The 25,313-nt window shown below is 36.5% G+C and overlaps 1 protein-coding gene across 4 annotated transcripts in view; it reads right to left on the bottom strand.

Moving 5' to 3' along the window:
- Positions 1-24,705, bottom strand: part of atp8b2 (ATPase phospholipid transporting 8B2) — a 54,774-nt gene extending 30,069 nt beyond the window's left edge. The window contains exons 1-18 of one of the 4 annotated variants that reach the window (XR_008357910.1): positions 24,506-24,705; positions 21,404-21,471; positions 15,471-15,616; positions 10,872-10,930; positions 10,612-10,725; positions 10,281-10,379; positions 7,437-7,498; positions 7,241-7,313; positions 6,876-6,946; positions 6,284-6,363; positions 5,566-5,724; positions 5,398-5,486; positions 5,051-5,247; positions 3,032-3,240; positions 2,576-2,610; positions 2,029-2,197; positions 1,484-1,672; positions 156-271 (exon numbers count right to left, since the gene is read on the bottom strand). Coding sequence is in view for 2 of the 4 variants with exons in the window: in XM_053494147.1 (XP_053350122.1) it covers positions 156-271; positions 1,484-1,672; positions 2,029-2,197; positions 2,576-2,610; positions 3,032-3,240; positions 5,051-5,247; positions 5,398-5,486; positions 5,566-5,724; positions 6,284-6,363; positions 6,876-6,946; positions 7,241-7,313; positions 7,437-7,498; positions 10,281-10,379; positions 10,612-10,725; positions 10,872-10,930; positions 15,471-15,555 (1,806 nt within the window). In the remaining 2 variants the exon portion in view is untranslated. Of the gene's footprint in view, positions 1-155; positions 272-1,483; positions 1,673-2,028; positions 2,198-2,575; positions 2,611-3,031; positions 3,241-5,050; positions 5,248-5,397; positions 5,487-5,565; positions 5,725-6,283; positions 6,364-6,875; positions 6,947-7,240; positions 7,314-7,436; positions 7,499-10,280; positions 10,380-10,611; positions 10,726-10,871; positions 10,931-15,470; positions 16,768-21,403; positions 21,472-24,505 lie in introns of those variants that run through there. The other 3 variants (XR_008357911.1, XM_053494147.1, XM_053494149.1) reach the window with 3 other exon arrangements.
- Between the last annotated feature and the right edge of the window lie 608 nt (positions 24,706-25,313).

The following is a 25,313-nucleotide window of genomic DNA, read 5'->3' as shown; positions in this document are numbered from 1 at the left end:
AACTATAAAAAAAATGTGGCTCTCTTCCAAGTAAAAAAAAAAAGAAATGAAAATCATTACCCAATGCTGTTTTCTGTACTGAATATAGATAGCAGAATATATTGAACGTTTCACACATATGAATAAAGATGGAAAACAAAAACAAGAATGCTCACATTTAGGTGGTCTGACGTCACATTCATCAGCTCATTGTTGGAAGAGTGAAGTCTCTCAAACAGCACTGTGTCTGCCCCTTTACAGTACAGACGAATATGGCCTTCGGGAGTTCGCACTAAAACACACACGCACGCACACACGCAAACTCTTACCGTCATTTTATTTTACAAGTTTACTGTGCATATTATTAAGTATTTATTTGTACCTTTTAATTGGAATTTTACAACAATATATTGTGTAACACTGCTAGAATATTACACTAGTTGTGATTTTACCCAACATTTCTTTTGTCCAACATTCGTTCTTTTATATGGAAAATGGTCTTAGATTACACTTTCATTTGAAAGCACTTGTGCACTGTGTATGTAAATCTAGGAACGCATTGTACAAGGGTGAGTCTCAAATTGTCCACACTGTGGCTATATATTTTATTTTAATTAACTTTTAATTCAAATTAAATTTAAATTTTATTCAACAATTGTCATTGTCGCAAATCAGCTTAACACAAGCAAAAGAATTATGGAAGTTTGTATAAAATGTGAATGTGTATAAAGCTTTTGTATTCCTGCAATAAAAAATGTTTTAGGCTGAGCTGTGAGCCACAAATGCATTGCTGTCTTCACTACTTCATCAGGGGACCCAACATTTTAAAAGTCTTTTGGAACAAGATCAGGACTATAGGGAGGATGCTTTACCGCTTAAAACATTTGCCAAGTGTGTACGCAGAAGAGTGCAAACGTGCATTACCATAGCAGCCCTCTGTGTTTAATCAAAAGTTTATGATCTTCAAGAAGCGTCTCACTGTAACGAGCACTGTTGCCTGTTGAACCTTTGGTCTGGTAATGTTCCAATACAGGTCTTTGAGAATCCCAGGAAACGTTAAACATCAATTTTTCAGCTGATGGGTGACTTTTTCTTAGTCCGCGATTGAGGATGCTTCTATTCCATACTCTGTAGTTTACACCCAGGCTCGTAGTGATGAATCAATGTCTCATTACCAGTAAGTATTCTCTTTAAGAAACTTTCACCTTCCTTAGAGTATAGGTCCAAATTTCGTTTGTAGACGTCCAGATGCCTCTGTTTATGCTTCTCCGTGAGTTGTTTCAGCACTAGGTGGAGCCTCAGACCACAAACAACAAATCGCTGCACGCTGCTCCTCTTTCATGTAAATCACAAGTTGAGCATCCATTTTTGGTGACAGTAGCAATGAACGGAAAATACTGATAAGACAGTGTGGCCAACAGTTTTAACATAACCATAGTCCGGATGATTTTTGACTCACCCTTGAACATATATTCAAGTGTGTGTATTTTTGCAAATAACTTACCTATGACTGACATTCTCTTGCGGATGTTGTTGAAGTCAAGGATTGCAAGGAGTGTGTATGTGACGGCGTTGCCCAGTTCCTGCGTAGTGATTGTACCAGGTGTACGAGAACGGAACACAAAGCCAAAATTGCGTGCTGCTGTCACCAACGCACCCTCGTCAGGGGACTGAGCCTTATACAACAGCTCTCCTAAAGAGAGGAGAATCAGTGCCAGATAAATTTCAGAAAATAAAAGAAACATAATGAGTTAGATTTAGTATAACTGCATTACTGTCTTAAATCTGCTGGGCCATTTCCTTCTAATTTCATTATAAAAAAAATAATTATGTTTTCTTACTGATTATTACCAATTTAGGTTGTATGGTCTAGAAGTATAGGATTGTCATTCTGGATCATAAAGTGTATATTATTCAAACTTAATAGCTACAATCTGTCCACAAAAGGATTCTTCTAATTATTAGAACAATAGAAATGAAAGAACAGGAATGAAAGAACAAATGTAAGTCACACTCTGAAACTGAAAGAGCCAGGCCTGGACTTATTACCTTCATTTTTCTCCTCACTCATGACCGTGTGACAAAGAGACAGCAGACGAAAAAACTCATGCACTGTTGGTTCCCCGACCTTTACTGCTTCCACCAAAGATGAGTCGTAGAACCGAAAGTCCTGGTCTGCCAGCAAGTTCCATGTGCTGAAATCCAAAGGCTGGACCCTCTGAAAAAGAGCCATTATATCACAAGACAGATTTTTTGTCATGGTCGTCCTCAAAGAAAGCAAACCACATCTATAATATTAGAACAAGTGTTTCTCACTTGTAGAACATAGCACGTCAGCACACATCTAAAGTTAGTCTGCCGACTAAGAGTATAAAAGACAGCAAGAAAGCATTTCACCCAGAACTAAATTTTACGTGTCAAAACGCAGTGTGACTATAATGTCTGAAGATAAAAGATCAAATACATATACTGTACCATGTTTAACATTATTTTAGTGTTTGTGTTTTTTACCTACTGTAATAATGTAAAATGTCCTCAGTTTAATAATTCTTTTGTAATAGCATAAACTTAATTGTCTTTGTAAGGCAGCACTCACTTTATGCTGAGCTCCTGGAATGTCCATTACTTCACCTATATATAAAAAATGCAGTAAAGACATTTTACTATATGAAAGCATTTGTCTTCTAATAAATTAAGTGACAACATAAAGCAATTTAGGTTTTAATAAATTTTTAATTGCCTGATTTAAATATTTCTGAAGGTACTATATTGTGTACATTCTGACTGTGTGTGTTGTGGTCTCACTGAACATGAAGCAAGACATTAATTAATGGGTCTGCAAGACATTATTACTTTATTACACTTCGCTACACTTCACTTCTCTTTATTACACTTCTCTATATTTAAATGTAATGACTTATACCTTGTAAAATATTATCAGTTAACTATCAGTTATTGTGTTACACTGGTAATCAGTGTACCTTATATTTGACACTACGATATAATCTGCTGCGACAGGAAACATGAACAGTGTGTTGCTTGTGTGTCTTACCATAAGTATTTCCATTGATGGAGCACTTGTTGAAGGTCATGATGTTCTGAGTGAGGGTGCCAGTCTTGTCGCTGAAAATATACTCCACCTGACCCAATTCTTCGTTTAGTGTCGTACTCCGAGCCTCTGCTGCTGTATTGCTATGACTACAGAACATCCGCCGGTCCCAGTTAATGAAGTAACTGTGACCCAACCGAATCACTTCCACACTGGCAGAGGATGGAAAAAGGAAAGTTTTTTTTAAATAATTTTATTTCATTCCATTTCATTCATTTCACAAAACATACTGTGTAATGCCAAAACCCAAAATAACCAAAACAGTCTCTCACAGCACACGTGTCTGGCCGAAGTTACGTCATATGAAATGTGGCATGGAGAGTGTTTACTCTTCATATTATTTTTTTAATCCTCTTTCACCGTCTAAACTTTACATCATCCTTGCAGATAATATTTTACATCAGTCAGTCCCGCTTCCTTGGGCGAGGTTCAAACCCTTGCGAGATTCAAACCCTAAGCCTCCAAAAAGCAATCTTAACCATCTGAGACATCACTACAGTACCTGCGTCCCAAGTCCATGCGTACACAACAAATGAAGAAAAATTATTCAGGTTAAAAAACTTTAAAGTTTGACTTAATGCAGAAACACTAAGAGCCATCCTAAAAAAAGAAAAGATTTAGATAAGATCCAGGCATCCAAAGAGCAAGGCCCTTAACATGGTCTGAAACATACTGTAGTTCATAGCCACGCAAGGCCAGTTACGCATGTCGCTGTGTTTGTATGTCATCTGAAAAATCCTAACATGACGTAAGCGTGAGCTGCAGTCTCAGTGTTGTTGCTGCTAGGGGTGTTATAGCGTTAAACAACATGAAAGAACTGAGCTCTTTTTCATAGGCACTCCATCCTTATGGATGGTTAGAACTGAAGTTGATGAAATTTAGTTCAACAATCAAGTTTTTTGCCCATACAAGCATCACAAGGGGAAGTGGGACGTTCCAATGTAAAGGGTTCGTGAGAATGGTGTAGATGGAAAGTGAAAGGGCAAAAAATTAGGAAGCTATCATATAGCTATGTGGATGTCAGTATTTTTTTACTTCCAAGTCCAATTTAAGTCTAATTTTTGTGCCGGTTTTATTTAGACTGTATGCATATACAGTATATCAGAATTAAATGTTATTTTACTAGTAATATGGGGCCTGTCAAAATTAGTTTGGCTCCCCATATTTCGGCTTACTTGTGAATCGCAGATTAAATGCAATTGTTAACTAGGAAATAAAATGTAACTGTCCGTATTTGACAATATTTTGTCCCAAACCAGTAACTGAAAAACTCACATTGCACATGCATAAATTATATTTTTACTCGCTCCAACTCTCTCTCTCTCTCTCTCTCTCTCTCTCTCACACACACACACACACACACACACTTGTGGAGAGGGCTACCTAATCACACCAACAAAATCCTTATTAATCCTCAAAACTCATTCTGCATCCCAGTTATATATGCACATAGACTGTTTAATAAAATTGTATAAAAACATGTTTACATAAAAACATGTAATAAAAGGAATTGGAAAATTATATGGTCTCCCTTTTTCGGTGATCTAATACACAGTACATAACCAAAAAACGTGATACGATCTGAACAGTGAGTTTTGTGATCCATTCAGCTTAGAACAACAAAAATAAAAATAAATGCTTGATGGAAAAAAAAAATACTACTTTATTTGATTACTTCAAATAAAAATGACTACTATCCATATCAGCAAGTTTTTTCCTTCCAATGCATTTACCTTTTCGCTATTACTAGAAACATTTATTTAATTACTAAATGAAAACCGTTACTGCCAACTACAGTATAATCATAGTTTAGCACCTGAAAGAGAAGAAACCATCCCAAGTTTTCCATGTTAACCAAATCCTGTCCAAATAGGGTTTTAAAAAAAATCTAATTTTAACATTTAAAAAAAAGCTTACAACACTGATTTTTTCAACCCTTCATGCCTTATTATATTGGTTTACCTTACATACAGGGAGATTGGCACCACAGTGTTAAGAATGATGACATATGACCAGAAAGAGAGGAAGGCAGAGAAGAGGAAGTTGTCAACGGGAGGGTCCCATGGAAGATAGATCTGAAAAAGAGACCCCACTTCTCGCTCCCACACGGCATTTCCAATGGCCAGAATTACCCCCATACACACCATAAAACCAAAAATCTGATGGGGACAACAGAGCAATAAAGAAAGAGAGAGAGAGAGAGAGAGAGAGAGAGAGAGAGAGAGAGAAGTTAAAGACAGCATATAGCAGATATTGTATAATCAAGACCTGTATATGTCATGTGCACAAGTAGATAAATTCTTTCGTACCCACAGAACCAGTGTGTTCATAAGGCGGTCTATGCTTGTTCTTTTGAACTTTGTGCGTCCACTGTTCTGCATCAGCTTGGTGTCTGGGCCTATGGGAGTGGACTCATTGATGATCAAGGGTTACAGTATCACTTTTTAAAAGAGGGTCACTCACAAACACATACATACCTGCGAATATGACAAGACCGTAGCAGCTCTCAGTGTTGCGTAGGACGCAGCCCCTTAGCAGCATGTTCTGATTGGTCAGAGTATACTTACACTCCTTCCAGTAAAGAGTCCCACAGAACCGATCCAACTTATTATTAGGAGGCTCACACACCACCTCTCCTGCCAAGAGACAAGATATCACAACGTTAGGAGCAGGGATACTGTAGATCAACCAAAAAACATTTAACATCTTTCTTTTACCACTAAACAAAACACAGCCAAAATAACTACCACAGGAAACTTAGTAGACATGGCTATAACAGAACCAAGCACTTCTGCCCTAAAACTACGCCATGGAGACACAAAGCTGCGGATGCACCATTTAATATGGGAACAGGCATCCTCATGTCCCGTGGCAGAAATGTTGCTGGTTTAGTGTCTTTATACCTCAACGACACCTATACAGTAAATATTCATATTTTTACAATCAGAAAGACTATTATAAACCTATAAATAGAACCTGCTCATACCACAAACCAAATGTGATCTCACCAAAGTACAACAATCTAACACATCTCAAGTTGCATGTAAATGAGCAACATAATGAAGTTCTATATACATTAGTTGTTTAATACTGTGTGCATTTTATATAATATATAAAACCTTACATCTTTTAAACTACAAGAAAATCTACAAGTGTAATCAAGTACTGATATACACACACATTACACTTTCATACCATCAAATTGAGCCAGCTTGGTAGGGTCCGCTAGTTCTGAAGTAACAGACAGAGACTGACGCACTTTCATGTTCGTCTCACTGTAACACACACGAAAACATTATGACCAAGACTGTCACAATTCATAAAAATATGGCTACGATGTGATAAAGACATCTGAAATTGTTACATCACTAGCTAAGCAACTATCTGGATAGTCTATTAAACACTTGTCTCGTGTGTTTTCTTTTCATGTTGTACCCAATACTGGTTTGTAACCTTTCCCAATAATTAGCATTAGCACCTAATTGATATATATATTAAAGAATTTTTATTTCTACTTTAATATGATCTTAATCCTTAATAGAGTTTTAGCTACTCACTATTTTTAGTCTCTGACCTACTGAACTAGAAGGAGGATGTGGTTTTTTTTATAACGACAACAATGCACATCTGCAAGCCGTTCTAAAGAAGCACATCTGCCAAATAGTAAGTGTAAATAACATAAGCTGCTGTGGGGTTTTTTGACAATGTAATGCGATATACTAAAAATGGCCATATGTGAACGAACACAGTAATGCTTTCTAAAACACCTCAAAGGACAAAGTCTTACCCATCAAGTTCTGCAGTCTCGATGTAACACAAACCATGCGGCTCAGTGCTAGACAACAGGAGCAAGTCTGCCTGTAACACATATGCACATTTCATCATCACTACTCAGACATACAACACAGCCACACAATTAAAACATAAGAAACAGTATGCAAGTTACAGCACAGGAAGTGAACTAGAATAACTCCCTCAACTCTGAAAATCCTCACAATCAATGGTGCACCTTGACATATATCAGATCTGTTCATTTTAACAACCTGTCAAGGATGACACTTTATCAACAAGTCAGTTACTGATGGCACCAATTACAGTACCATGCACACATTATTGTTAAATTAAATGTTGTAGGAAGGAAAGATGTCTTACAGCCACAAACTGGTTGTTGTCCAGTTTGATAATGTCCCCTACTCTCACATTCATCCACCTCTCCTTCTGAAGACTGTAAAAAGATAGCAAAGGATTTGATATAAGAAGAGACCATACTACTTGTTATCATATAATAATGAATATTTAGAAATGTGTAAATTATTATGTTTATTTCTCCATGAATGTTAAGACTCACATGCCATTGATGAGAACCTGAGACTGGCGGTTATTCACCTGGTTATCACTCTTGTGGCGAAACTACAGCAGAGGAAAAACAGGTCTTAGTTTTTTATCGTGGTCAGTGTTAATGGGTTTTTATAGGGCTTTATCTGTAGTGCAGGGGGTTGCCATAGGATCCAAAATAACATGCATTTAATCTGATAAAACGGGCGGAAGGCTGATTCATAATTCTGTAAAGATGTACAAAAAGGTTTGAACACCTTCTAATCCAATGGTCTTTCCTAAATTTTATTTCTTTCTACATTATAAAACAATACTGAAGGCATCCAAAATATGCAATAATCTCTTTTAAACAGTTGATATTAAGATGTGACTGCGACATATGCTCTGTAAAGCCTTCATAATTCTCTAATCCGACATGCTATAAATTGGTGATTTTTGATGCTGGTGGACCCTGAATGAACTCTACATTTTTGTTTTGCTTTCCTGGGATGGTCCTCAATAAGAGAGACACTTTTATCATGGAGCTTGATGGGTTTTTCATATGCACCTGGCAATACTTTTTCTTCAAGAACTTTTCCAGAGCAGCTTATCTTGTCTTATCAAAAACACATTTATTTAGAGGGTGTGTCCAAACCTTTGACTGGTATTAATATGCACTATCTGTATGACCACCTTTTGCTTTGATTATAACGTACGTTTACACTGTCAGGTAAATGTGACCCAAGTCCGACTTTTTGCTCATATGTGACACGTATTGGATATGTTCTATGTCCGTGTAAACAGGAAAAAAACACATGTATTCCGATATTTCCAGATCGGTTTCAGGCCTCCTTCATATGTGGAAATAAATCAGATACAGTGGAACCTCGGATTACGAGTAATGCGGTTTACGAGTGTTCCGCAAGACGAGCAAAGATTTTTTATAATTTTTGACTTGAAAGAACGAGCGTTGTCGTGGTTTACGAGCACCGAGTATCATGTGTAACGCATGCGCTTCTTGTTTTGACACCGAGCGTCGCGTCATCACAACTGAGCCAACGTTTTTTCTCTCTCTGGAGCTGCGGGTATTCATCTCTCCTGCTGGGTCTTAGTGCTTGTCTCTTCCTGGTATAATCAACATCCGTGTGTGTGTGTTTCTTTCTCTTGCGCTGCAGAGTGTGTGTGTTATGTGTGTGCGCGCATAATTTGACACCACGCCTGTTCAAACACAAACACACACACGCTCTCTTTCTCTCTCGCCTTTACTGTGTGTCAGTGTTTGAGTGTGTGTGTTATGTGTGTGTGTGTTTTTCTTTCTCTTGCGCTGCAGTGTGTGTGTTATATGTGTATGCGCGCGTAATTTGACACCGCACGGGTTCGCACACACACTCTCGTCGTTAGTGTGTGTCAGTGTTTAAGTGTGTGTGTTATGTGTGTGTGCGCGCGTAATTTAACACCGTGCCGCTTCTCTTCCTCTTGCCTTTAATGTGTTTGTGCGTGTGTGTGTGTGTGTGAAACAGAGAGGGGGTGCTTCACTCACACAACCGGCACGGTGTCAAATTACGCTCGCGCACACACATAACACACACTTAGCAGTGCAGAAGAGAGAAACACACACACACACAGCGCCTGTGTGCATAAATGGAAACACTTATCTCTCGGGATTTTAATTTTTACTTTTTTTAAGGTAACATGCCGGTTAATTTGTTTTATTTTTACTGTATATTTTGTGTAAATTTTTTTTTTTTTTTTTTTTTTTTTTGGCTGTGGAACAAATAATTTTTTATTTCCATTATTTCTTATGGGAAAATGTGCTTTGATTTATGAGTGTTTTGGAATACGAGTCCGCTTCCTAAACGAATTATGCTCATAATCGGAGGTTCCACTGTATGTGCTAATGTGATTGTCGTGTAAACAAACAGATCGGATTTCCTGAGTCATTGTGTTTTGTACATCATTAAAACTGTGACTTTTTCGCGGTTAAATGACGTAATGTAATTCTCCGGTGGAAGCGTGTGTGGGATTATAACATCGCAGGTGACATGGAAAAGGAAAAGCACCCAGCCATATATGAGTCATAGTTGAAAGAATGTGTAAACAGACAGTAAAAAAAAATCAGATATAGGCAACAAATCAGAATTGGGCATCGAGACCTGCAGTGTAAACGTAGCCTAAATGATTCCTCATGCTCACAGAACCACTTTTTGGCAATTTGAGTCCAGGAACATATTCGTGCTATCAGAGACGAAAAACCCCATTGATGTGATAATCTGGTCTATTGAAGCAACCCCAGATCATAACACTGCCTACATACAATGGGTTAATCTCTTTATGCACTTCTTCTCTTACCCTGAGGAACCCAACACTCGGAAATAGCGTCAATCTGAACTCCTCTGCAGAAAAAAAAGACTGCATTTTTATTTCCCATGTCTGAAAAATTATCATGGGAGTCCAATAATAGTAAATTGAATATTTAGTCTCGCTAACTATTGGTTTTCTTGGAGCCACACAGCTGTTTATTTTCTGTGTGTTCTTGTTGCTTTGTGAATGTGGAAATGCTCCTACTTCCACTTTTCAACATGAATGTGATACTGATCAGATATTTTTCAAATCACACCTTTTTTCCGTGAAATTGCTGGTTCAGCAAAATCCCTCCAGCATTTAATAATGTGTTGGACAGTTCTTAACTTATTCTAGTAATTGTAATCTCCTACCTTGTTCTGCCTTTTTGACGCAGGAAAATACTTTGACCTTTCTGAAATGTGACTTTTTTAGCCAGGCAGTGTATGTTTGATATTACAGAAAGAGAAAGCCGCAGCAGTACCAACCTCCAAACCCCTTACTACGGTACATATTGTGTAAACGGCAAGACACTTACATAATCATCAGTGGCATCTTTAACTGCAGTGATGCTTAGCACCAGTACTAAAGGCACTATGGTGGTGAACCAGGACAAAGAGGAGATCTGAGGAATCAACTGAAAGAAACAGAGACAGAAAACAAAACAGTTTATAACATATAACAGGAAATAACTTGTGTTACGGATGCTCCACAAAATTAACAGTGTTGCTGTATCATACATTACTAATCTTTAGCAAATTATTGTGGAATAATCAGAATAACACACTGTTCATTCTGGTATATAAAAACAATAGTGCTTCCTGACAGGCCACATCATACCTTACTTAAAACAATAAACCTGATGTTACCTGGAGAATAAGAAGAAACAGGAAGTAGGTATTGGCAACTTCCTGGAACTGCTCAAAGAGGTTGACTGGCAGGAAAGTAATAATGTTGTACTTTGAGGTTGTGATGCAGTTATTCTGGGTAGACAATGAGCGCGAGATTTAATGGGTCACATATCAAATTAAAAACTTTGGCCAATCACACAGAGAGAGCATTATATTTAGAAACACTGATGATGAAGGTGGTGAATATAGGTAGATGTGTAGCTGTTGGATATTCTTACCGCATATTGAAACTTCTCGTTATACTCCCTGTCATTGGCTCGAACTCTTCTTTCCTCTTCTATGAGAAAAAAAACATATGTGCTTAAAAATTAGAACATTTAAAGAATCAGTATTTATATTTAGATTATCAGAAGCCTGAAGAGGAAAAAATATAGAGCAATATTTACTGCTATTCTGGCTGCTAAATGCAAAATGCTGATATTGCATGTCCTAATTTTACAAAGTGATCTTCTCAAGTATATGATTATCATTAGACTGGAAACACTAACTTTTTTATATATACACTACCAGTCATATGTTTGGACACACCTTCTAATTCAGTGGTCTTTCCAGAGTTTAATTTTTTTTGTACATTGTAAAACAATGTGAACTGAATGTATTTGTCCTTTAGATTTTGTTCAAAAAATAGACAAGCTGTATTGTTATCTAATGAACACATTGTATAATAGATATTACTTACGAGCATTTGTTTTTTTTTTGGCTATGTATGCATAACAATGTCTTCAAGTGCCATAAATAAAAATAAAAATGATAAAGATAACCTGACCTTGACAAACTTCACCAGCTACAGTCACAATCCTAAGGTGTTAAAAGCCACATGCCAGTAAGTAAAGCATAAAGTTTATTTATCTATGAAGGAAATGCCATACCCTGTCAGTTTTTTTAAAATAGATTTTTAAACTGGGAATATGCAGCGTATTGCATATACTACATGTAAACCAGAGTATTGGTTTACCTGGTACCTGGTACCTGGTTTTGCCACTGCTAGAAATATGTTCATGATGGTCACATACGTACAGTATCTGGCAACTGCTGTGACACACTTCTTTAGTGCAAACCGTCTGGAGCGCTTCACGAGTTGTTTGTGTTGCACTACAGGTTATTGTCATGCCATTATCTAGCCCTTGTAATCTAACACACCCACACAGTTCTCATTAGATAGAAGAAACATTATCTAGCTTTACTTAGAATTATGTAAACTATAGTTAGTAATAATACAAATTACAGATACAGATACAGATATGATAATATATATTTTATTTTTGCTGGAATAATTATGTTTGATATTTTGATATGCTTAATAACAAAGTCATAAACTTAACATGTATAAAAAAGTTTGTACAAAAAAAGCACAGGATGACTAAAACTTTTGCACAGTGTGCAATTCTTATTTAATAACAAATTATCTGAAATAGTGTTGCCAAAGGATTTAAACACACAATAGTTCAACACAATAATTCATTTAACAACAATGAACAATCGTTTAATTTCAATGGGCTTATTTGGACTTTACAATAGTTTTCCAGCGAGCTCAACACAGGCTCAGTAATGGCTGGGTATCTCTGGACCGTTATTTCTGACACACATTGGCACACAGTGCCTGTCCAATTACCTTTGATATGCTGTTTGTATGAAAAATATACCCATGTATGAAACAACTGGAAATGTGTAAACAGGCTTGGTGATTATGTTTCTTTTAAACATAACAGAAATAAGGCACAGGTGGCCAAAAAAAAAAAAAAAAAAAACTCAACGTGTTTGGTGCATGCACCAGTGAGTGGGCGTGTAGTATGTCATGTCTTGAACTGAATCACCTACTAGACTTAAATCACTACTAACAGATGTCTTGTGGCTACGCATATACAGGACACATTTACAGTTACAGCTACTGATTCTGCTGAAATAGAAACTCCAGCTTTCCTCAATGGACCAGGTGCACTATGTGGTCAATTTTACATGTGGTTGGTTATACGTAACTGCTTTATGCACCATTGAACGGGAAATTGTTTAGAGTGGATTATAGAGGATGAATATTATTTAACAGTAGTATGGTAAAGTGACTTCTGTATAGAGAACAGAATCTGGCAGCTACACACCACCTGTTAATTTCACTTCTTTTAATGTGAGAACTTTCAGATTCTCTTTCCTGTTTTTTTTTTTTTTTTTTGCTAAATAAAAACTACCTCACTGTTATACAATCCACACTCATACAAACCTACTTGTGCAATATCTAGCCCTTACATATCCATTTTAGGATTCAAGTTTAAAATTCCAGTAGCGTTTTAACAGTGACACTATCAGGTTGATTTACATTTCCAAGTAGCATGTACAGTGCTTGTGCTCTGTGATGAGTTGGCAACCCATCCAGGGTCTACCCTGCCTTGTGCCCTACGATCGCTAAGATTGGCTTCAGGCACCCTTTTACCCTACAAAAGATATGCATTATAATAATTTAAAAAATAAATTTTAGTATACCAGGATCAACAGGTCAGCAAACAAACAAGATTAAACTTAAACCATGGCTTAAGGCCAAAAATAAACATGCTATTGTGTGGAGGTGTATTTAAACAACTGACCAAATGTTACACCAGATGAATGCATCAAAAAAGACCAAATGCATGCATGCACAAACGTTAGCTGCCTCCGCTTTCCTCACACATCGACTGGTCCTGCACTCTCTACATTACTCACACCCTTTGTGGTTTCCTGTTTAAAGGCCATTCTGTGCTGTGATCTCTGTTACGCTGACAAAACACTCACATAGTGCTACAGTCCGTCAGCGCTCTTTTTAATTTTCTTTGCATGCAACATTTGTTTGGCACAAAATAGTGACTAAAAAGAACTATAAATTAATTCTCACAAAAGAGAAAAAAAAGAATTTACCAGGTATCTATTGGCTGTAGATGACAAATGGCAGGATTCAAAGTTAAGCTCATTCAGTGAGGAATTTAAACCAAAATTATGCACATTGGCACTCAGACTACAGATTTACCATGATACATATATATATATAATAAGTGGTTACTGAAAACCTTGACCTTGACCTTGCATGATACTAGCTTGAGTAAAAAGCAGCATTATATTCAGTTTCATTGTTTCAGAGTTTGATGTAATTATGATATGTCATGCTAAAATGTATGTTTTGGGGTGTAAATTTTCTAATCCATTCACAACTAATATTAAATACACAAATATGACACCACCGCTTAATTAACTGAAAATCAGTCAAGACTAGAAAGTTGGTCTATCTATGTAGGAAAATAACATAAAGCCATGTACAGTATGATTGCATATTATAATAAACGTAGTTAAAATTCAGACAGACACAGTCCTGGGATAAGTGCTTGCTTTTGTCACATTTTGCATCTCGTTCTGCTGCTTATGTGTTCGTGGGTCATTGTCCAGACTTATCTCTTCCTGTTCATCCACTTGCAGTCGATGCCGGACTTGGTGTCCTCTTCCACAGGCATCCTTCTCTCCTTCTCCGATATTTAACTATCAGTTGCAATGACTTGTACAAATCACAAAAGGAATTTTGCTCAGGACTGCATTATGGGTCTTATTCAGGGCAATAACAGATAACAGAAGTAGTTATGCTATTCAATATGAAAGTAACTACATTAGTAAGCCTTGGGTTTTTTTATACTGTGGAACTGTCAATATGAATAGCTAGCACTAAAGCCTAGCTTATGTAAACTTACGAAGAGAAGCAGTTTTGAGGTGAACAGTACAGTATGTACATGTATGCCCTAATCTGTAATTTAAAATAAAAAGAATTTCTGATGCATGAACCCCATAAAAAAAAACTTACATGACACAAGTACTTTATATTTAAGGTAATGATAATTTGTGCAAACTTTTTTATGACTTCATTATATTAAGTCAGTTCAAAAACACTTCTGATTTCCACACATTATTATTGAAGCGGGGAAAATATATATCTTACGTTAACATATCTGTAGGCCAGCAAGAAAGCAGCATATTATGTAAAAGAAAAAAAAAAAACTAAATGAGTATTGCTTTTTATAGGTTTTTTTAATGTAGAAACCTTTTTTTTTTCTCTCTATAGCATATGTTATTGCACAGTACTGTATATCTAAACGAAAAAAATCCTTTTTTAGGAAGGTTTCAATTAAACTAATGCCTAAACTATAACATACTGTTTACATAGCCCTGCAATCCACACTGAATCACTTGTTAGTCATGCCAAAGAAATATGTGACTTTGGACATGACGTGGTCACTTTTACTAACCCAGTTACTTTTAATAGTCTCAGTTAATATGAAACAGACATACTGGTATTTGTATCTTACTGAGTCAGCAATGTTCATTTATCTGTGATTTATCCAGAGAGACACAAGCTTACAGCGGTCAGTGAACGCATGGATAATTCGTAAGAAAAAGTGAAGTAATCAAAGTGTTGGTGGTGTGACATTATGACTCCACAGTTAAAGAGACTGGTTAATACTGACAAAAATCAATGAACTGATGATGTAATGCTGTAAGAAGCGAGTCACATACTGTAATAGGCATCATGTACAAGGTCAGGGGTAACGCAAAACGCAAAAGTGAGATGGCGAGAGTGATGAAAAGTGAGTGCGAGAGAGACAGAGCGAGAGAGGAAGAGCGTGATTTTTTTTCTATAATGAAAATAATTATATAAAATATATATAAATATTATAATATAAATATATATAAAGCACAATCATTTTACAAACATTGTATAGAGACAGAAATAAAAAGATTTTAAAAACCAGACAAAATAATTAAAAAATGCATAAAGAATACAAACAACAACTTCATTAAGTTTATTTTACCTGTCTGTCTTATCTTTGCTGATGTCCATGTCAGTGGAGATATGTTCGGAAACAACTTTCCTGGGAAGTCTTTAGGAATAGTCATTTTGAGCTTCCTTTAAAGATTTCTCCACGGTTTTATTACATTATTGTCATAAATCAGTCACCTGATGAGATGATGTTGAGAGGTTGATATATGCAGAATAAACCAGAGTAAGCACTCAAAAGCAGAGCAGGAACAGCAACCCTGTCTGAGTGACAGTATCAAGGTCTTCACTGCTGTTTTTGCCGCATTAGCGAAGGTCACTCGGCTTGACGATACTGTCTCGGTTAACAGCAAATAAGGTTAATGCAGTCGATTTAACATTAACTGTGACTTTCCCAAATCAAATGATCTGTCTTAGGAACCATTTGATCTCCCATATAAAAAAGGTACTAACTCTCCCTTTACAAAGCACTTATTGATTTATACAGAAGAAAAACAACCTGATTTTAAGTCGACTGGCGGCTCAAATGACACTCACGCTTGCCTTTCTCAAGTAACAGAACAGCACCCCCGGACTGTTTATAATGCACCATACTGTTTATATATGACATAATCAGTTCACGTTCTGATTCGCTGTGGGACAAACCAATAGGAAATAGCTGATGAGGTTGCCAGGGCAACTAGCAGTGTAAACGTGGGAAGGCTTTACTTGTTTCAGAGGCAGTGCAGTATGCACACGAAGCTTTTGGATTCACAGCTATGATAGAGGATGCAGGATATTTACCTTGTTGTGTAGAAAAACGCGCTTGTGTGTGTGTTTGTGTGTGTGTGTGCTTGCTAAATACAATAAACTGATTCAACTCCCTCACACAGACGAACATGGTAGGCATGTTTTTCATCTTTCACCTATACAAGAAGCAACTTAAGGTCAAGTTTCACCTCATGCACATGCATTTAAGGTAGGATTGTGCAAAAGTAAAAAGAACAATAAATAGAGTGACTGCATGTCAATTCAAACAGTGGCATGGTTTTTTTTCACTACTCTGTCTCAGACTTTGCTTTTTTTCTATTATAGCCCTTCTTGGAACCACTTCATTGCACCACCATTTCATAACAGCTCACAAAGTATACAGGGTATGAAGTTAAAACTTATAAATAAATGTATATTTAGTTCAGAATTTTGGACTTGTCAATGAAAGCAGACATACACACATGTATTAATTTCAATGGTAAACAGTTTTAATAAAGCCTAAACTTGCTTAGACCTCTACTTTTGTACACCTGTATTAAGCTAAAAGATTATGACATTAGCTTCATTTCACACATAAGTGAAAACTGGGCATGTGTTATGACCCATCACAAGACAATAGCCCAAACTATAATAATAATAATCATAATAATAATAATAATAATAATAATAAAAATAATAATAATAATAATAATAATAACAACAATGATAATAAAAGTGATTTAAAAAATCAACTCAAAAATTTATGATTAGACAGCTTGGTGGCTTAGTGATTAGCACTGCCACCTTGCACTTACAGAGGTTCAAATCCCGCACAGTCCAAAGGCGTGGTGTAGCAGGGATTCAGACAAACATGCATATTAAAGAGCCAAAATGTAACCCTTTTCATAACATAACCAGGTGAACTCATATAGCCACGCTGATTTAAACTGTAGCTATGAGTACACAAAAACTTAGGTGTGTTTGCTAGCATTATCTGCTAATGATGACAGACTACTGACTGGGTCCTGTAATGACTGGGAGATGATTGTACTTAAAAAATTTCACTGGTCGACTTAGACTTTTTATTGATTACATCTAAAGTAGAGGATGCAGGGTTAGGACAGACAGGGAGTGGAAACAATGTTTAATCAGCTAAGCAATGTCATGCCCCTTCACTTGTTTTGTAATTCACATCACCAACTGCTTGTCAGCGCATGCATCTAACTACATTCACTGTGGCCAGAGCATAAGTGTACAGCAAAAGCGCATGTGAGAGTACAGAAGGACTGCGTTCAATAACAAGAGCCTTCTGCAAAATGTATATGTATATATAAATCAATATAATATATATAATATAACATATAAATCAACAAATGCTTTTTGTACCTTTTGCCAAATGACGGTGTACAAAGTACAGTTAATAGGTTAAAAGGAACGGATAATACATGATAATACATGAACTGACAGTTCACTTTCCAGATATGGTACAACCAGTAATAGGAGTAAAACATTACAAAAGTTACTGTAATATATTACTTTTTTAGTAACTAGTAATATAACTTGTTAATTTTAAATAGAGTAACTCATTAATAATGATATTACTTTTTTAGTTAATAGTAGCACAAATGTGAAACTGGAGGCTAACTAATGGCTAAAATTTCTTGCTCCTAACAGAAAATTGTTGTAGAAAATTGAACTTTAGAATAAAGTTGTTGTTTTTTTTTAAAAAAAAAAGGTTCCTAACTCTCAGAATATAAAGCTGTTAAAGAGAAGGAAGGAGAGTCAAGTTAATCAAAATGGGACCAGAACTGTGCCAGAATAGAGACACTGTCCACTGTGCTAATATGTCGTTGAATCAAACTTTCAAGTATCTTAGATTTATAATCACCCATTTTTTTGCTTTATAAGACACTGTGTGTGGTTGTTATTAAAAGTCATTAGACTTACTTTGGTGTCTATGCTCAAGTAGGTTTAAGTGATTTAGTTATCATCTGTTAATATAAATATAGTTGTGTTCAATGGCAGCTCTAGTGTGTATGGCACAGTGGGTAAACTCTCCTTCAGCACGCTGCCTAAAAAAGGAAGAAGGAAAAGATTCTTCTGCTCCAACTTTTCTTTAAAAAGTTGAAAAAAATGCAACATGTCTGTGACATTATGCAATATATATTTACACTATTATGAATGAACTGTGGATTTTACTTATTGCAATGCTCTATAAAGCTGGAGGTGCACTTTTTCCTTGCTCAAACGCACAGTCAGCTATCCAGTGGGAAGATCTGAGGTGATATCCACATGACTACACCACTCCGCATCTCATACTCATCTCATTTTAAATGGGAAATCTTCCAAAGCATTAGGCTGTCTTGCTCACAAATTAAAATCAGGGCACCAACAATGTTAACTGACTCATATGCTGAAGTGAAAAATGTGATGTGTGAACTACTGCAAACCGATTGCTCAAATGTTATCATTCTATTTTTATCTGGAATTTATTTTCCGCCCTGGGTGGCTGCCCATGTTACCCATACCTAAATCTGTCTATGGTTGTGTTTTCTGGCTTAGTCAGGAAAACCTTATCATTGTATCTCAAAAGAGAAACTCTTTTGTTTTGGTAGCCTCCTATAACTGTTCCTGCATCACCATTTAAAATTTGTTATTTTTTGTAGTGCAACATAACACACAATTTTCATTAATGTGTAAGAAGCCAAGATCAAAAATTTTGGCATTTTAAGTTTCAATACTGCACAGTCAACTGCAAAAAGTGCAGGTTGTACCTAATAAGAAGATTATTCTCCAAAACTGAAGAAAGCTGCAGAAATACTGTGATCATCTTTCATATTCTTCATATACAATATGTCTGGCCTAAGGGGTAGGATGGCTAACGTAAGCCCTTGCTCACAAAAAAAATAAAGCTGACCAAGTACCATGTAGCAAATATCATGTAATAAAATGTGTTATGTTTACAGTTGACCAAAGTGAAACTGTTTACAGTTCTACACAGTATACACAGAAGTAAAAATGTAACCTTTCAGACCTCACAGTGAACAAAGAAAAGTCAGCATGATAAAATAGTAACCTTGCACTTGATGGCACAAAGAGGACAAGTACACCAATCAGTGCAGAACATTATGCTCAGTATTGTAAGTTCCCCTTGTGCCACCTGGGCAGCTCTGGTCTCTCAAGGAATGAGTCCACAAGACCTCTGGGGGGTAAGTGGTGTTTGGCACCAGGAACATGGTAGCGGATGCTATGGGGTCCTGTGGTTTGCAGGGTGGGGCTTCTTTGGATCAGACTTTTGTTTGGTGCATCCCTTGGGTGATCAATTGCAAATGGATCCGGGGAGTTTAAAGGCCTTAGTTTAGTGGCCTTGGGCTCTTTGCCTGCTTTACCTCGATGCATGGCAGCAGTGTACTGAGTGTCCTGGTGCCTTTCTATCATGGGCAGCACTTTAAAGCACTTTCTTTTTCAATTTGTGTTGCATTGGCTTTTCTGTTAAAATGGAGCGAATGGGCTGGACTTTGGTCCCCACGGGCATGGGTGAGCTTTGGGAGCCAGTTGGTATACAGTTCGCTAGCGTACGTACCATTGTTGACAAGATTTCAGAAATAGTTAAAAGGTTAACTAATTAGCTTTAATGTAATCAGTGATATTATTATTTTAGGTTAAGGCTCACGTCCATGCCTGACATACTGTATATACTGCCAGAACATTTTGAGCCTGGTTTCGGGTCTTCCAATGTATGAAATGTTAAGATATCACTGAAAGGGTGAGTTCTGACCAATGTAAAGACAGAACCTTTAGTTTATTTATATAGATAATCAGTGTTAATGTTTTGTGGTGTTTATGTTATTCGTCAATCAGAAAACAGATGATTAGGGTTAATGGGACAGTAAGTTCTACATAAAACAGGATTTGTTTAAGGCTTTACCATGGGGTCAGTATGGGCTTAGATTTAGCTCTGTGAAGATACACATGAATTTATTCGTTGATAACAGATAACACATTGTTAATTAGAGGGGTCTGAAGAAAATAGCCGGATTAATTTGAGCTGCCAGAAATTCAAATAATCACTTTTTTTTTTACAACAATTGTGCACAGAAAAGCATTGCAGCATTGTAATATTAAACAAGAAAATGTAAAAACGTATGTTCCTCATGAGAGCAAAGGCCGGAGTAAGATAAAAGGTGAGATTTGCTCAGATGCAGTGTCGCTTCTGGTACAAAATAGACTAAATCTGAGGTATAACCTGGCTGTGTGTCAACTATAAGGTGAGTGGCTAAACAGGGAAGTTTATCTACTAGTGTTCAGGTTGAGAAAACATTAATCGACCCAAAACAGAACCAGAGCAAAGCAAAACAGAGCTATTCGAGAATCATTTGGCAGAAGAATTATTATCACTTACACTACTTGTCTGCAACATAACAAACAAATCAAAAATTTAATGCTGCAGCAGCAATGGGAATACCTCCACCACCAGCTATGCCATCTTGCTACTAAGACAACTATTAAAATACACTTTAATCATAAAACTAAAACTAATTAAATAAAAACTATTTTAGATATGTGACATTTAGCCCTTTTTAAAATTAATTGAAAAAAATACTTTATCTACTTGTTACAAGGAGAATTCTATATAACTTAAAATACTTCCATCACTTGTTCTTGATATAGTACAAATAGAAATCTTGGAAAGATGCACAAACACACCGACGGATGGAAAGACAGATGAAACAATGGCAAAAGTGATCAATATCTGTCTTGGGTTCATAATGTTCAAAGTTACAGTAATATCTTTGTAAGACAAGTAGAAAATAAGCTATTAAGTAAACTATTTTAAACTGCTGGTTGGAATGATATTTCTGCTTAACATAAATTCCACAATTATTTACCCTTTTTTTTCTTGAAATAAAAAAGGAAAAATAAGGAAATCTTAAGTCTGATAACGCAATGCCTCCGCTATTCAACTGCAGAGGCATAAATAGTAATGTAAATTCTGAAAGAGGTATTTTTATTATATAAGTGTATAGAAAACAATGCAAGACTGCTACTATTACTGTTTCTTTTTTTGTCACAATTGATTTTTAAGTAAATAATGTTATCACAGCCAATATTTAACCAAGTGAACCACAAAGGATTCGCTCATTTTTTAATATATCTGTACCCTTCCCCCTATATCAATCACACTGCAGTGAAACATGAATATATTGCATTAAAGGATGCTATTATAGATATAATTACCTGGGGGAGGCCTCTTTCTGAACACTGCCATGCCTCTGATGTTCCGCCTCGCCGTCCCATGGGAAAATCTAAACACACACACATACACACACACACACACACAGAAAACAAAACACACTGTCAACAGGATCTCAAGGATAAAACAGCGGACAAATGGCTGCTCACTAAGGGAATATAGTGATATTTAATCCCCAGAACTACAGCAGAGTTCGGTCAGCGAAGTCTCAGTCTCAGCCACTGCTTATGGGCTGACTGCCATTTCTTCACACCCTAATGGTATATGAGAAAAAAAATGGCCTTATATGCAGTAAAAAGGGAAATTAGTTTTTAAAAAGTGTAACTTGACTTATTTGTCTCATATTGCATTCATTGTGGTGACAGTTTAATCATCAATTAAAGCTTTTCTTGTGCTTTTAAAATCATACCACAAAAATGTCTTGTGATCAGATTAATAAAAATAACGTGAATAAATTACATTGGGCCATGTTCACAATTTTACAGCAGACACTTCTGTTTTTAAAAGCAAACACAAAAAGTAAATTATATATCACTGCTGTCTTTTAGGTCAGTTGAGCATCGTGTTTCCACTTGTCTGTTGGTTGTCCTCTGAAGATGACCCTGGGAACCTGTATCCATTTTTATCAAAAGATTTACAAAAGGTGCTGAACTGCTTTCAGCCCACACTACAGCAAGAGAACATACTGTAATATAAAATAAAAAAATACTGTAAATAAAAAACAAATTTACCTTACCTGTTCTGGAAAAAAACAAAAACACTAAATCTACATCAGTCCATAATCCTTCTCTTAATATGCCTGACTCTTTCACTCACTCTCTCTTTTATTTGCTTTGTTTACACTCGTAAAAACTGTCTCTCTCTTTTGATTGGACTGGACTTCCTTTGCATCTGAACAATTTTTGAGCAATTACATGATGAATTAATGCAAATTTCTAAAAAATTCAATTCCAGCACCACTGCTAGAGCCCTGTCTGTAAATGACAATTTTGATTGGAAGGGAGGTGTAAGTGTTTAAGTAGGCCAATATAAAGGGCACAGAATTTAAACCCAAGTAGAACCCATTATGGCAGGCACCACTTAATGGTGGACCGCTGGCTGCATCTGGACCAAGTGACAGTACTATCCAGACCATGATGCTTTCGTAATAAATAAGAATAATTAATATACAATAATAAATTATAATAAATACAGAATAAAGCGGTATAGATGATGAGTAAGTTAATTCAAATACGAGACAATTTAAGACCCAAAAAAAAACAGGGTCAATATTTTGGAACAGCCCAATAGAGGATAGGCCCAATAGAACAGATCCAGTGGAACACTGAAAAATCTGCTACAGGAAAGTTTATATACCGTATAAAAAAAGCAATAAACAGCATCAACTTTGTAGTCTATCACAGTAAAAAAAAAATCCCATACACTATAAAAGAAATTGTATTCAGCTTTTAACTGTATTTTTCCAACCGCTTGCATCAGTACAAGGGTGCAAGGAAAACTGAAATGTGATCACATCACAGACAAGGACGAACTCGTGTTTTTTAAGGCAATGCGCAAATGGCTATGTGATCAGCATTTCAAAAAGCTCATCTCTAACAGAGGCATTACTGGCTTTACTGAAATCAACATGATGGTCAGGAAATTCCTAACTAGCAAACATCTGACAGTTGCAGCACATCATAAAAATCAGAGAGATTATATGAGACCTAACAGCACATAAACATTAACTGAATTTAAAAAGTAGACTATAATGTATAAAGCTAAATATAGATTAGTGGTAAATTTGAGGTGTTTAGGCCCACGCTACTTGCAATGTTTTATTTTAGACAGTAACAGTGGTTTAGTTGTGTCATAGACTGTATGTATGTTTCTCTTTCTCAATGATGGACATTGACATCATGGTCAATGTGATTACCGTAAATATTAGGGAAATATTTTTGTTTAAACGATGCTGTAGGTAGTTACTTGCATCACTTGTTGCCTACAGTATCTGTCTATTTATCTATCATTCTAGCCGGTTAATCTCTCTCTCTCTCTTTCTCTATCTCTCTCTCTTAAAAAAGGTCAAAACCAGCTGCCATCAACAGACCAGAAGCCTTATAATGACATTTGCTACAGGAAATTAACCGAAGCTCTTCTCTCCCCTTGTCTTTTTTTTTCCTGCTTATCGTTTCATATGGCCAATTGTTTCCTGCATTACAGACTTGCTTGTTCTCTAAGCAACGCTTAACAAAGCACATTTTCTTGGCTGAAAATCAAATTTCTTTCACTCTTAAAGTAATGTCAAAGCTAAAGCTAAAGTCAAACGTTTAATTACCTTGACAAACGACTTTTAAATACTTAAAAACTGCTGCAGTTTTAAGGACACCTACACAAACTGGCCACTTTAATAGGAACACATGTGCATCCATTTGTTCATGCAGTCAGAGATTTTGACTGTTGTGTGGTTGCTGGTGCCCGATATGAGTGATGATTTCATGAAGGCCTGATCTCTTATCTTTTCTTTTTTTTAATGGGAACGGTCTGAGAGAACTGGTTTAGGCTGATGTCATCACCTGATTTTTTATACGAAGATGTTTAATCTTTTCAAGATGCTATAATACACTGAGCGGATGAGGCTGTTTGGATGACTGAGCAGGGGTGCAGGTGTTCCTCATAAAGTGGTCTTACAAAGATTTCAGCAGGGGTGTAAAACTATAATTCTGCAGATTTCAGCAGATTCATCACTCACTTGAATTAAACCCTAAAACCTTCATGGTGTGCTGGGGCATAAAATATTGACTCCCACATTTCTCCTGCTGTTCAGGCGTCTTGGGTGCGCATTAGAGAAACCCTAGCAAGTTGAATAAGCATTTGAGCCGCTTAATAAGATTAGTAAAGCAGCGCGAAGGAGTAAACAAACCAACTATAATGACTTCATTTTAACTAATAAATACTAACTCATATTACCGCAGATATTCAGTAACTAACTGACTATCTATCACTTTGAACCATTCTTGGCACAACACCGCAGGATGCTCTGTCAGCTTCTCAAATGTTTAACACTATTATTTATTGTTTGGAAAAGTATTGGACGAATTATTTACCTGGTCAGGTCCTCTCTCTCTCTCTCTCTCTCTCTCTCTGTCTGTCTCTCTCTTCTTCTCTTTCTCTCTCTGTTTTCGTTTTCTACTCCCTTCGGTCAGAGCTTTATTCCGTTATTTTTAACGGCTTTTCCGGGGTTTTGAGGCGCCCTGCATCGCGCGCGCCGCAGGTGAGAGACAGTCCACGGTGACGTTTAACCTGAAGCAGACACGCGCACAGTGAATGGAGGCTGCGACGAAGGGCGTGGCTTTGGCATCTAAGGCCCCGCCTCCCAAGTGGCACACGCGCCATAATGTCTATAAATAAATAAAATAAAAAAAAATATTACAACTTTCTGCGGTAAGTTACATGAAACTAAGGTTTGCATCCTGATTACAGCAACCTTTTACACATTTTATTTAAAATATAGAAACTTTTCAGAAGTACAGTAAGCATATTATCAATTTGTTGTTGTTGGTTGTCTTTTGGCTTTTCCATGAATGTATGTGTGTGTGTGATCTGCAATGGATTGGCACTACACCTAGAGTGAACCCGATAGGCTCCAGGCCTCCGTGACCCTGTATACAGGATTAAGTGATACTGTATAGAAGATGAGTTAGTGATTTAGTAAATCCTGTATTATTTGGTGACTAGTTTATGTTCGCCCTCTATTGGACAAAATCTGACATACACCAACTAAGCCTACTTTTGTGCATGCTTATTAAGTTAACCCTCATGTTGTGTTCGTTTTGTGGCTCACACTTATAATGTACCCGGTCACTTTTGACCGAATCATATTATTTCATTATCAATCCACAATAATACATATAT

This window comes from Clarias gariepinus, chromosome 4 (assembly GCF_024256425.1).
Source record: "Clarias gariepinus isolate MV-2021 ecotype Netherlands chromosome 4, CGAR_prim_01v2, whole genome shotgun sequence".
NCBI lineage: Eukaryota > Metazoa > Chordata > Actinopteri > Siluriformes > Clariidae > Clarias > Clarias gariepinus.
The sequence above is the reverse complement of the archived record's forward strand: the minus strand, read 5'-3'. Positions and strand labels throughout refer to the sequence as shown.